The sequence below is a fragment of the Crocodylus porosus genome, unplaced genomic scaffold (assembly GCF_001723895.1).
Source record: "Crocodylus porosus isolate Cpor-Errol unplaced genomic scaffold, CroPor_comp1, whole genome shotgun sequence".
NCBI classification, from domain to species: Eukaryota; Metazoa; Chordata; order Crocodylia; family Crocodylidae; genus Crocodylus; species Crocodylus porosus.
This window is the reverse complement of record NW_017728916.1, coordinates 10,974,038-10,986,676: the sequence shown is the minus strand read 5'-3', so window position 1 is coordinate 10,986,676 and position 12,639 is coordinate 10,974,038. Positions and strand designations below refer to the sequence as shown.

At 45.6% G+C, this 12,639-nt stretch overlaps 2 protein-coding genes across 2 annotated transcripts in view; one reads left to right on the top strand and one right to left on the bottom strand.

Moving 5' to 3' along the window:
- F9 (coagulation factor IX) overlaps window positions 1-11,787 on the bottom strand; it is a 17,280-nt gene extending 5,493 nt beyond the window's left edge. The window contains exons 1-6 of the mRNA XM_019536175.1: window positions 11,757-11,787; window positions 9,912-10,075; window positions 9,538-9,562; window positions 6,671-6,784; window positions 4,283-4,411; window positions 2,149-2,411 (exon numbers count right to left, since the gene is read on the bottom strand). Of these exons, the coding sequence (XP_019391720.1) occupies window positions 2,149-2,411; window positions 4,283-4,411; window positions 6,671-6,784; window positions 9,538-9,562; window positions 9,912-10,075; window positions 11,757-11,787 (726 nt within the window). The remainder of the gene's footprint in view (window positions 1-2,148; window positions 2,412-4,282; window positions 4,412-6,670; window positions 6,785-9,537; window positions 9,563-9,911; window positions 10,076-11,756) is intronic.
- FGF13 (fibroblast growth factor 13) overlaps window positions 1-12,639 on the top strand; it is a 425,820-nt gene that overhangs the window by 3,274 nt on the left and 409,907 nt on the right. The window lies entirely within an intron of this gene.

Here is a 12,639-nt window from a genome sequence, read left to right as displayed (position 1 = left end):
GATCTTTAAGCATGAGAGATCAATATTCATAATTATGAAGAACAGCCCTGCAAACAGCAAGCGACTCGTAGCAAACGAGAGCTGCTCTATGATCGGAGATAAATCAATAATTGGTATCTCACAGGTGTCTATTAATACCCCCCTCTCCTAATCTTCCTTATATTTAAGAAAGAAAAATAACCATGCTGACTCCAACCATGCCGTGTTTTGCCGGGAAGGGCTCTACGTACCCGACAGGAAAGTTGCTGGGACACGTGCTCCCCCAAGCCACTGGAGGGCAGCACAGATTGACAATTACAAAAATAAACAATCCGGTGCTGATTAAATGTCAGGCTGTCAAAGTACATGAAAGATTTATTTTATCTTTTTAAGAAAAGGGGTGATGGAGCATGGCTTTACTCCTGCCCCCCGTCATTGCCTTCCATTGAAGGTTTAGACCTAGATTCAAATTCGGCGGCTTGGGACCACTTTCATTCCCCATTGTCGTGGTTTCCAGATGAAGTCATGAAGTTTTTCTGATGTTATTTGGGCCACAAAGCACCTGCACAGGCCCAGTGGAAACCACATGGCTGTCTATGTTGGCAGTTTTGTGCCAGGGGGTGAATGGAAAAGGGGCACCGAAAAAGGACTGATGGCTTGTATGGAGCCCAAAGCTGGGTATGAGGCCAGCAAACACTTTGGAGGAGGCAGCTGGTTTTCTGACTGCTCCAGATAGCAGTGAATCTGTAGGGCTCCTCTCCTGCCTTGTGGGGATGGCAGAAGTGGTAAGGGAAAGCCACAGATGCTGGGAGGTTTAAGGGTGAAGGTTGCCAGAGCGCAGAATTGGCCTCCCCATCTGAGTGAGTCTTTCCAGCCATTCCCCCTCCACCCCCTGGACCGCAGCATCCTTTGCTTATGGATGGCACTGTGGAGTCGTGCATCACTGCAATGCAGTAGATGAGGGGAGAGAATAGTAGAAACAAATCTCAAGCATCGTCTGCCTCTGAGGACAACATCTGGCCTTTCCCTCAAGGCAGCCAAGTGTAGATTTAGGTGCCTAATTTTGGCCTCCAGTAAACAGCCTGACATGACTTGCCTGTGGCTCGGTGTACACACCTGCACGTTCAGGGGGACATGACTTTTGCTGCCACCCATGAGATGTTATGCTAACTGCTGCCTTGGCCTGCTGCTTGCATTTTAACCGACAGCCCCCTCTCTTTTGGACTCTTTCAGCAAAGCGGTCCCTGCCCCTTGCTGATCTTTTCTTACCATTCAGCTTCCTGGAAGCATCTTGCTCTGTGTCTGTTTGAGATGGGCCTAAAATACCTGAGCTCGAGCTGTGCAGATGGAGCCTTTCATATTCCAGTTTGTGTAGCGCCTATTCACTGTTCTTGCTTTCCCCGTGGCCAGCTGTGCCGGAGCTCACAGTATCGTCTTTTTAACCTCATCCTGATTTTATTTCACTGCATGGCTCGCACAGGAGTCTGCCGGCTTCATCAAAGCCGGGATGAACTTGAAGAGCCGGGGAAAATTTTGAAGTTTTAACATTTCTTCCGCACCTCGCTTCCCTTGCCCTTTGCACCACGTAGGCAGATCTCTGCTGAGCTCCCTGAAGGCAAGGCAGCTCAGCACAGGGGCAGCAGATTTTCAACCCGGTTTATCTCGAACCGGTTTCAGTCATTTTTGAACTGGTTTATGTGCACCGAACTTCTGTTCTGTCACAGGTTAAAACCAGTTGCTGATCACTTAAGCCAGCTGATGTGTAATGGCTGTCTTGAATTAAGCATCCATTGTGGCTTTGGCCTTTCTTCCCTGTGAACCTGTACCTTTTAAAACCTGACACACCCCATCACATTTTATTTAATCAAAGAAGCCTTTGCCTTGCTGGACTGGCATGGCATAAAGTGTTCATATCTCCTGCTGCAAAGCCCCCAAAGCTGGTGCCTTTTGCTCTCTTTGGACCAAGAGGTGGTCTTCCAGACTCCTTGCAAGTTGCCAAGGTGGCCCTCCCCTGGGCAACATTTATTGCACGTGCAGGTACAGACAGAGATGGCATGCCCTACTAGCACGCAAGACCCTAGGAAACTGAGCTTTGAAGGGTCTACGAGAGAAACGCTGCTATGCACAATAACTATAATGGGGCTGAACAGCAAGATAAACCTCCAGTACCTGCCAAGGGATTTCCCCCTTCTTGCTTTCCATCCCACCAACAACTCGCGTGTCTGTTTTGGTGATGAGTGTGATGCGACGCGGCGCGGGCGTCACGTCGTCGGTAGCGTTGCCCGTCGTGTAGTCCGTCACGTTGCCCGCAGCGTTGTCTGCAGCTTCGTCCTCGGTAGAATTGGTGGTGTCCCACTCCTCAAAAGTGTTCATGGCTCGGGTGACTTTGCTTTTGGCTTCTGGCGCTGAAATCCTCCCGCAGGGAAATGGCACTGTGCGAAGGAAAGGGAGAGATTGTTAGAAGCTTATTTTATGAGATTCGGCTTGTGACAATGGCTGCGCGTTGTCGAGAGGTCGTGTTTTTATGCCCAAAGTAATGAAGAGTTTGAGGAATCCTGTTGGGGATGACCCAGAGCATCAAAACTGGGAACTGGCCTCCCTTTGCACGTATGCGGGGAATGCACTCCTCTTGCTTAGGGCAGACATTTCTATAGCGACTAACTCTGCTGCAACACAAATGCAGGCAGCAGAGAATGGAAATGTGTGTGTGCCATAAATATTTTACAAGCAGCCAAGGTGGGACAAATATTCAAGTGTAGGTAGAGTTGTTATTTTTTTTGGAGTTATTTTTAAATGAAGACTGCATTGGCAAGCTACTCTTCATATTAACTCTGCTTCCCCATATCCATTCCTCTCCCACACCATCTGCAGAAACCCCACTAAGTGCCGTGATGTTAAGTTTCCCCCAAATCACTAGGGATCCTGTCTTTCACCTCTAAAAGAGAGCCACTTTTCTGGTAGTAAAATGTTGTGTGTTCAACAAGGGAAACATGCTACGCTTCAGTTTAGGACGGGAAGGAAAGTTTAGCCTATCCAGTAAAAGCTACCGGAGGAACTTTTCAGTAGGATTTGTCATTGCCCAGTCTGAAACTTGCCCTTGTTGTCCATAGTAAACCCCTCTCCTCTTGTGAAAAGCGGGATGGCATCTTAACGAAGCAAGCCCTGACAGCTTGTGGTCCGTGTTAGCTGAAAGGCTCTTAGCACAGAAGAGGAGAATAAAAGTCATCAAAGCTGATGGCTAAGAGGTAAGCCTCAAATCAATGTGTAGGAGCCTGAAGCATGCTTCCTTGCAATCCTCTGATAACCTTTTGGTGCTTGCTTATCACCTTAGGTATGCAGTTTTGATGTTTGGTCCTTTTTTTTTAAGTCCTATTTTATTCAAGCCCCACCTTGAATTCTTCTGTGAGTTTTCAATAGAGAAGTTGTGTTGTCTGTCTTAAGTTTCCTATGCTTGATGTATTATTGAGATGGTGCTTCATGCCCAATTACACTGGCATGTTGTAGATCTTTGTGTAATATGTACCAGGGGAATTCTGGTTATTGTAACAGATGAAGAATGAGGAGATTTGGGAAAATTAGAACAAGATGATGGTTGTTTGATTAAAAAAAAAAAATCCTTCAAACTTCATTCTAAAGTTGCAGACATGAAAAATCCATTTTTTATTTATTTTTTTTCCTTTTTTGGGAATAAAGATTTAGGCTGTGTATTTTAGCACATGCTACAGGTGCTTGCATGGGTTGTATGTACGCGTGTGTGTACATGTACATGCATACAGTGATGAAACAGAAATATCTCTCTAAATCTCAGCTAGGAAGTGTGCAGTAAGGTCTTCTCAAAAAACTTATAGAATAACTTGATGGTATTCAAAGATCTTTGAATAGCAAAGATGTGTACTTGATGGTAAACAAAGATGTATTCAAAGATCCCTGTTTTGCACTGTAAAACAGCTGGGTATTGGGTAGACAATACCCAATGGGTATTACCCACCTCAGGTACTGTTTTAGTTGGGTACTGTTTTATACTGCCTGAGTATTTTATACTGCCTATAGAATTTACCAAACTAAAAGGGACTATTTCCACTCTGTCTTTTGTAGCTGAAATAACCAAAGCATCCAGGGTGAGAAGAAAATAGCTCTGATTCTGAAATGCATCATAGTGAAGAAACAGCAAGCAAAGGTGGTGTTTCCAAGGGGATTTAGACATATACAACTCCTATGGATTTCAACAAGGGTTGGGTGCCTAAGTCTACTAGGGGGCTTTGGAAATCTCAGTGCAAATCCTGAAATCATTGTAGAACCTGACCTGCCGGGATACAAGTTTTTCTGTCTTCGTGAAGTTTGTAGCCAGCGGCACAGGAGCAAACCACTTTGTGTTGCTGGTCATTCCTGCAGAATTGCTTGCATCCTCCATTCTTGGTCGCGCAGGTTGAATCTGAACAGGAAGCAAAGAGGAAAAGTGGTGCAATGCTTTGCAAGCATAATGAGACAATGAAAAATTAACGGGGGGGGGAGGGGGGCAGGATATGTCCCCAAGATGCTTGTTTACTTGGGCCCTAACCTGCTCCCGGCTCTGCACGTAACCCATTCCAAGTGCTGTAGGGGCCAGGAAAGGGTTAGGGTTAGGGTAATATTTGTGGGGTGTGGGTTTAAGAGCCACAGCAAATTTGCATGCTCTCACGCTTCCAATAAAACAGAATCGGCAACGGCCACAAATCTGTGCCCGGTGTATGCAAGCAGAACTTGAATTTGAGAAAACCATCAAGACCAAATGGCCTGATTGAATTGCGTGGCTTACTCTGATAATGTCCACTGCAAGCCTCCAGCCAAGGGGCACTTATGCAGCGAGTACACGCCAGGGCCTCGTGGAAGTTATAAACCATCTGTCTCCAAACTAGAGAGAGTCTGAGCTGTAGACCTGGATGACAGTGCTGGAAAAAAGTACTGGGGACAGTCATGGGAAAGCGGCAGCATCTGCGAGCCCCTTTTGCTCTTGTGAGCTATAGAGTTTAGGCTGGTTTAGGATACCTCATTCCTGATCCACCAGCCACTTACTGGGACTGCTGTGGAAGGGTACGTGTCTACCAGCACAGCCTCCTTTTGCTACAGAGCTGTGCCTGTCCTGATGCCAGTGACTTTAGGGAGATCAAGGCTGCTCAGCGGTGCAGAGCCCTCTGGAACTTGGCAATTCTGCTTGGAAAGGTTTATACAAATATTTGGCTACAAAGTTGCATGGTTTTCCCCATTGTGCTGCTCCTCTCCACCCTGCTTTCCTGAATTTCCGTGCTGTGGGGGAGAGCTGCAGCATAAATCTGGACATCAAGCCCCGATTGCCAGGTGGAAGTGAGGCCAGACGGCCTACACCCAAATGGGTGTCAGCTGGTGAGTGCCACCAGGTTTTGCATTTCAAAAAAGGTGGTGCAAAGCCATGCATTTTCCATGACGTGAACCATCCCAGAGTGATGTGAAAAGTTTTGGGAGCTGCAGCATTTGATGAAACCAAGGTTGGAGTTTGCCATGAAACCTGGAGTTGGGGGAAAGGTAAAATTCGGGTTTCACTAAGGACATTTGGGATGTGTTCTCTTCTCTGGATCTCTCTTTCCTGGGTGTCAAAAGCTACTCATCAGTGGATTTGCTTGTAATTCTCAAATAACTTCATGGTAGACAATCTTCCCTTCCACTTTCTCAAGGACACATCTCTTCCTGTAGCCGTTTTAACATGATCATTTACTATTTTTACAGACACTTCTTATGCTTCATTTCTATTGCTATTTTTGTTCCTTCTGCCCTTCCTTGAGAACACTGCAACGAGCCCATTTAAATTTTGATGCAGCTTTGAAATACGCTTCCTAACCTGCACTTCTCTCTTGCCGGAGCCAAAAGAAAGAGAATTTCTTATTAGCACAGTGAGTCTTGTACATTCATTATGCTAGCGACTCGACATCAGAGCCCAGGCAGGAATAACTCAGTAGAAAGAGATCCTGTTTCTTTATGCCATCAGCAGTTCCATATTCATAAACTCCTGAGCCTTTCAGGAAAATATTTACATTTTGTTTGGATCACAATGTATACATAGTAATCATCAGCATTACTCGCTTAATTTTGGAAGGTCAAAGGCACTGTTCAGCAATACTCAGACGCTTCTGGCAATATAAGCCCGATCCTTTTGAAGTCGGGGGCAAATTCCAGTTTGGCTGGCATGGATCTCCCCAGAAGGGAACACGGGGTGAAATTGGGGCTCTATTGAAGTCACTGAAAAAAAATCTCTTACTGATTTCAGAAGGCCCAGAATCTCGTCTGTGGAGGTAAGCATTTCCAACCAGCATAATCCACACAGAGGGTGGGGGAAAAAAAATCCCGCTGGGAAGAGATAAAGGAGGTTCTCTGTGCAAATATTTGCACTGGCAGGCCTGACTGCCAAAAAGACCTCGGCTCTGATTCTGTGTTGGCCCGTGTGCCATCTTAGCGTAAGAGTCCTGTTTCTGGGGTTAGCCATTGCAGCTCCTGTTCTCGAGCCTGTGGATCAAGACTGAGACCCGCAATGCACTTGCCCCTTGGTGGTGTCTGCATGTTGTGATCTGCATTAGGCAAAGTGGGTGCGCAAACCCCACCGGAGCAGGATGGAAGCTGTTTAGACTGCCTTTGATTTGAGGCAGGTGAAGGGAAGCGATGCGACGGACCTCTCGGGACATACCTAGCTCACAGTTCCTCCCTTCGAACCCCAGCAAGCACCAGCATACGTAGGAATTCAGTTCGTCCTGGCAGGAGCCTCCATTCTTGCATGGGTTTGGGTTGCACTGATTTCCACCTTGGAAACAAAAGTAGGATATTTTATAAGTGGATAGAAATGCTTGTCACTTGGTGTGTCACAGCGAGCACTTACCTCCCCACCCACCTCTCAGGGTCAGCTTAAAGAAGATAGGCACTTGATGGCTATTATGATGATGATGATTATTAATGGAAAGCCCTCCTGGAGTTTTTCTTAAATTATTCTGACATAATAACCATTAGGTGGCACCTTGTTCACCTATGTTATACACAAGGGCCCAATTCTGGGCCTCATTTTCTCTTTCTCCTGGGTGAGAGGTCAGGACTAGGTCTTAGGTCCCAGTTATGGAAGCTGGAGTGAGGAGGTAGCTTAATAGGTCCACTTCCCCTTCCTCTTTTAACGGTCTCATCTTTCCTTTCTGGAAGCTGTGATCTGCTTCTTTGGCTTTGAGTTGGCACATTAAGACACTGAATTTTGGTGGGAGTGATCACTTTTTTTATAAAGGTTGGTTTTTTGTGTTTTGTTTTTTTTTCCTGCAATCATAAAGGCTAGTGACTTTTTTTTTTTAACTATAAAGTTTAAATTCTCCTGTATTCAAGTCCACGCTTTAATCCAAACAAACTAGCTAAACATACAAAGAGTTGGTATCTCTGAACTAGTGATACTGAATCCTAAGAAAGCCAAGTTTTAATAGTGTGACAGGATGCTTAGCGTGCCTGCCACATTAAGAGGGGAAGAGGCTGCATGAGAAGCAGTCTCCAGATATGGAAGGGGCCAACTGGAGATTTGCCTGAACAGAAGGGGACTGGGCTTGAAGAATATAAGCCCAGGGCCTGAGCTGGGCAGGCAGTCTAGCCTTCAGGGCCATGGAGAGAGAGGCTTCTGGATAACATCTGAGCTGGGGGTAAGCAACACCTGGTGGTTTGTGGAAGGGACTAAAGGGAGGTAGGGTGGTCCCAGTTGGCCCAGAAGGGAGAGAGGGACCAGAGAGCCCAGAGGTTTACAGCCCAAGAGTGTCAACAGGGTCAGGGAGCCCAGGAGTCTCGACTGGCCTAGGACCAGGACCCAGAGAGAGGGGCCAAAGACCGGGGTTCACAGCTGGAGACCGAGGCAACCAAGGAGCGTGTAGCCTAAGAGGGGCAAGAACCAGGACTGAGGCTGATAGCCCAGGAGGGGCATGTGCCAGCTGGAATGAGCATTATCTGTGAGGCATGGGCATGGTATAAAGGGTGGTCAGAGCCACATAATTAACCCTTAAGGTAGAAAGTGGAGACACCCAAGTTTCAAAGTTGGGACGCTCTGGGGCAGCCTTCCTTTATCTAAAAGATGCATACATCAAGGCATGGCAGGAGAGTGAAGGAGTGATTGCCCAAAGAGAGTGAAGTTGATAAGGGCTGAGGGGGCAGGGGTCCATGGGCATCATGGCCACCCCTGGAGTGGAGCCCTGTTACAAATAGCTGAGGCCCAAGGGGAAAGAAGAATGACACTAGTATTGCATCAGCAAATTCAGGTGTCTTAGAATGGGCAGGTAGAAGGGAGATGACAAAGTGAGTAGGGGCAAAATGTAATTATGTCCAGCTTGGGCACTAGAGACTGAATTTTGTTGTCGTGTTGCTAGGGCAGTTAAACCAAAGCAGTGTTACCTCCTCCAACAAACTGGTGGCAAAAATAGGTCAGGTTCTACGAGTTTGTTGGAGCGGTTTACACTGCAGCATACATTGATCAAGGATTGAAGATGTTGGCCACCTGTCACTGAAAGACAGATATCTCCTACAGCTTCAAAAAGGGGCTTACATGATTGTGTGGTCTTGAGCTACCCTTTTGAAAGGACCAGACTTCATCTACGTGCTACAGATACTGCTAATGGCAGGTTGTGAGTTTGTCAATAAGAGGTGTCCATTGACATGAGATGTTTTTTGGAAGGGTGACTCTTCAGCTCTATGGAAAAAAACCCATGGCAGCCAAGTTATAGTACCACCATTTTTTTTCCCCCCAGAGGACAATCTTAAAATTCAAATGTAACTTTTTATTTTATCGTTTGGACAGACTAATCTGAATTATTTAAGACTTTTTTTAGTGAGATGTTCTGGGACCTCCGCCAACCTACAAAGCAGCTTGTTTGCTGAAACATATCTTGTTAAAATTAGTTTCAATTGTTTAGTGTGCACTGAAACCTTTTTTGTGGGTGGAGGAGTAGGGATTATTGAGGTAGCTTGGGGATGGAGACCAAGGAGTGAAGAAGTAGATCATAAGTAAAAAATGAAGTGTTTAAAAAAAAAAAAAAAAAGCCCAAGTTTGTGGACACTAGTTTGAATTTCAGGCTGCTGTTTGCTTTGAAGAGTAAAGCTCCTTTTTTTAAATCAGCTGTTTTCTAGCAATTGCACTGTGCTCACATGCACATTTGGCAAGTGGCTGTTTGCACATGAAAGAGGGCTTTTGCTATTGGCTACCTGCTGTGTTCACATCTTCTATCCCAGCCAAGTGGCTCAAACTTGCAGCTTGCTACCTGACCAGTTGCACCCAATGAACAAGAAATAGTCTGTGGAAGTCTTCCTCTATAGGGCCTTTTGCAACTTGTTCGTATTTTGGTTTTTGTCTGTAAACAGGACATAAAAATGCCAACTTGTTATAGTCGGCATGAAGAACGCCGACTGCTTCTAATGTAAGCTGGGTTCCAAACAATAGGAAATATCCTTTCAACAAACGTCCGTCTGTCTTGGGACTTGGGCATATGCTGAGCGATGATTATAGAACGATTAGGTTTTACAATGTGAAAGAAGCAAATTTCTTACCAAGGTACACTTTCCAAAACTCCATCTACAAAGGAAAAACAATGCTATTAATCCCATTGTTTCTTCTTTTTTTTTCCTTTTCAAAACTGCACTACAAAATGAATCGAGAGGATAAAGGACTAGCAGGTAAAATCTTTTAGGGTACAAATCCCTCTAATGAAAGGGACTAGCTTAGCTATAAAGGCTTAGATAAGACTCAAGTGGGAGTAAGGGCAGCCAAAATTTTTCATGCAGAGGCGGATGGCGGCTTGTAGAAAGTACGTGGGTTTTTCTCCCGTACAAGGGGAAGGTACACCTTCTCCGTCCCCTGCACTACACATCTGTCCTGCTAGTCGTGGTGAGGGATACTTCTGTTCTGCAATAACAATACTCACTGTCTTTTCCTCGTTTTCGAAAACTTCTCGTGCTTCTTCAAAACTGCATTTTTCTTCGACGCATTCCCTCTCGAGGTTCCCTGGAACAACCTCCTCCAGCCTTTTGGAATTGAACCTCTTTTGCCTGTGCAAAACTGAGCTTGCTTGTTTGTTATCAATAAAAACTACAATATAAAAAAAATGCGTTATGATACATTCTCTTCCCTAGCTTATGGAAATTGTAATTATTTATGGTAAAAGCCCTTTTCCTGAATAACTCTGGGTCTGTTCTTGGCTTTGAGACCTTTCTTTAGGTCTGTTCTGAGCTCTGAGATATAGCCATAGTAATTGTATCGTAAGGGCACAGACCAGGAATACACCATTGGAAGGAAAAAACCAAACCCCTTATGACAAACTCAGGCCAATAAGGCTTATTTATCTTCCTGTATGGGATAAGCCATATTATGGTCACATTTTTATACTGGTATAATTATGGTGTAATGGAGAGATCTAGCCAAAGGAACACAACTTGTTTTTAGACCAAATGAAAGTCCCTTCCCTCAAACACCGTCCTTGACCATTTTTTTTGAAGGCGGAGTAGATTTGCACCTTGGGCTACCCAAACTAGATGATATATAGCACAAGCTTTTGTGAGCTGAAGTAAAGACATATCCACTTTGGTTAGTCTAAGGTACAAGTCTGTCCTACCTTCTACTTGACTTCAGACTAACATGGCTAACTATGTCCCTCTTGACCAATTTTTCCAAAGTACTAACCACCAGGGCATTATTTTACCGTGACTTTCCCTACCTCCAGCACGTACGTTCTCTTTGTGTGTTAACAGCTGTTACTAAACGAGAGCAAGTTGTTGATCAGGTACTTTGCAGCCTGATGCTCCAGGCTCCTCCTTGTTACTAATAACAGCTGAAGGGGGGAAGCCCTTACAGCCTCTCGGTGTCACTAGATGGTATTGTAGAGCAGCTCTACTTAGTGTGGAAGTTGGTCATTATATCTGTGGTTCGACGTTTCATGTACTTTCTTGTCTACATAAAAGGTTTGTGCTAGAACAGATTTTTGCATGAATATTCTGTGCCATTGGAGAGTTGAAGAGAAGAAGCTCAGTGAGATAAGCAGGAGGAGACTTCAAAGAGTGGCTGTTAGGCTCTAAATGAGATCAGCAGAGGAGAGTTGATCCAAAGCCCTTGGAAATCATGCCAGAAAAAACTCCCGTTAACTCGGCTAACATCTTACTCTAGAAATAACTGCAATGAACTCCAGTGGAAGTATTCTGGACTCATACCAGGTAACTTCCTGCAAACGGCCGTTCCAGTTGTTCTTATTACTTAAACTTAGTTCATATAAGGTTACTCTCTCGTTTCTTGCACCGATACTTGCTTCCAACCAAAAACATAAAAACGGGCACAGCGAGCATTAAAAAACTGATCCTGATGGAAGCATGTGACCTTGGATATTAATGCAGCAACAAGTTATTCTTCGAAGCAGCCAGTTTCACAGCTACCAGAGAATTGTGCCTCTTTGGCTAGTAGCCTTCCGATCGCAACGGCTCTTTTTGTATTTGGGAGAAGGATCAAAAAGTAGTTCGCTTCTCTTCTTGGCAGCTGAAGTTATGACCATTGATTGGTGGAGCTCTTGACCCGCTCATATGCCAAATGCAAAGGCAATTTGTGTTAACCTAGCCTCAGTTCAGCATTGCAGTATGGGGAAGAGGCATTCAAGGGAGTGCACTGGTAGGCCTTCGGTCACTCAGGTGAAACAGAACCCAGCTCTCCCGTCCTCCTGTCCTGCCCATCAGCTGACGGACGGTGCATCCTTCTTCCTAGTGGGGGAGTCTGCTCTTTGGCCCACCGGTTCTCCTGCCTATGCTCACTATCAACATAGCGTTATCCTATAAAAATGTCTCATTGCTCAACCCTTTCACTATTTTCCCTGGCTACACGAAGCCATGGGGAGGGAGAGGGGGCAGGTGGAGAGGAGATCATGCAAGTCTTGGACTTGATGTTTGGGATTGCAGAGAGGGGGCCGGGTTTCATGAGGGACCTTGTTTGGTGGGACGCCTGCAGATAAGGAGCACAAGTGGGTGTCCAGCAAACACGCTGGGGTGTGCCTGTGCTGCAGAGTTTAGTGCAGGGTAGGGATAGCCAAGGGAGCTCATGTACCAGAAGCAAGCTAGCCAACACTCGGTAGAGATCTCTCTCCTCCGGCTCTGCCTGCTGCACCGTTTACAGCCATAAAACGGGACCACCCCTCAATTCTGGGTTGTCTGAACGGCCCGCTGCCACCCAACCTCAGGGGCCTGGTCTCCCTTTCTCTGGTCTTCCTTCATAGTCTGTATTTCTCAAAAGGAAGCAGGATTGTGCCCATTCGTGCGTCTCCCCAGGCCCTTCTGAAAAGTTTGTGACCTACGCCGTGTTTAGGTTCCCTTTTGATAGGCTTGGAGCCGAAATATCTGGCCTTGATCCACCCTGAACAAGGATGTCTCATAGGAAAGTTGTGTTTCTTGATTGTTTAAAGCAACTCTCACTGCTTTTGAATGCCTGGGAGAGTTGGAGTTCCTGGTAAAGCAAGGATAGGGGTTTGGTTTGGTTTTGTTTTGTTTTTTAAAACCTGATTAAAGTCAAACTCTTCAACAACTGATGCTGTTGGTAGTTTCTACTCCCAAATGAGAGATGCTGTAGCAGACTCCCCATGTATTTACTCCAGTTGCATTCATTCTCAGGAACCCCGCTGA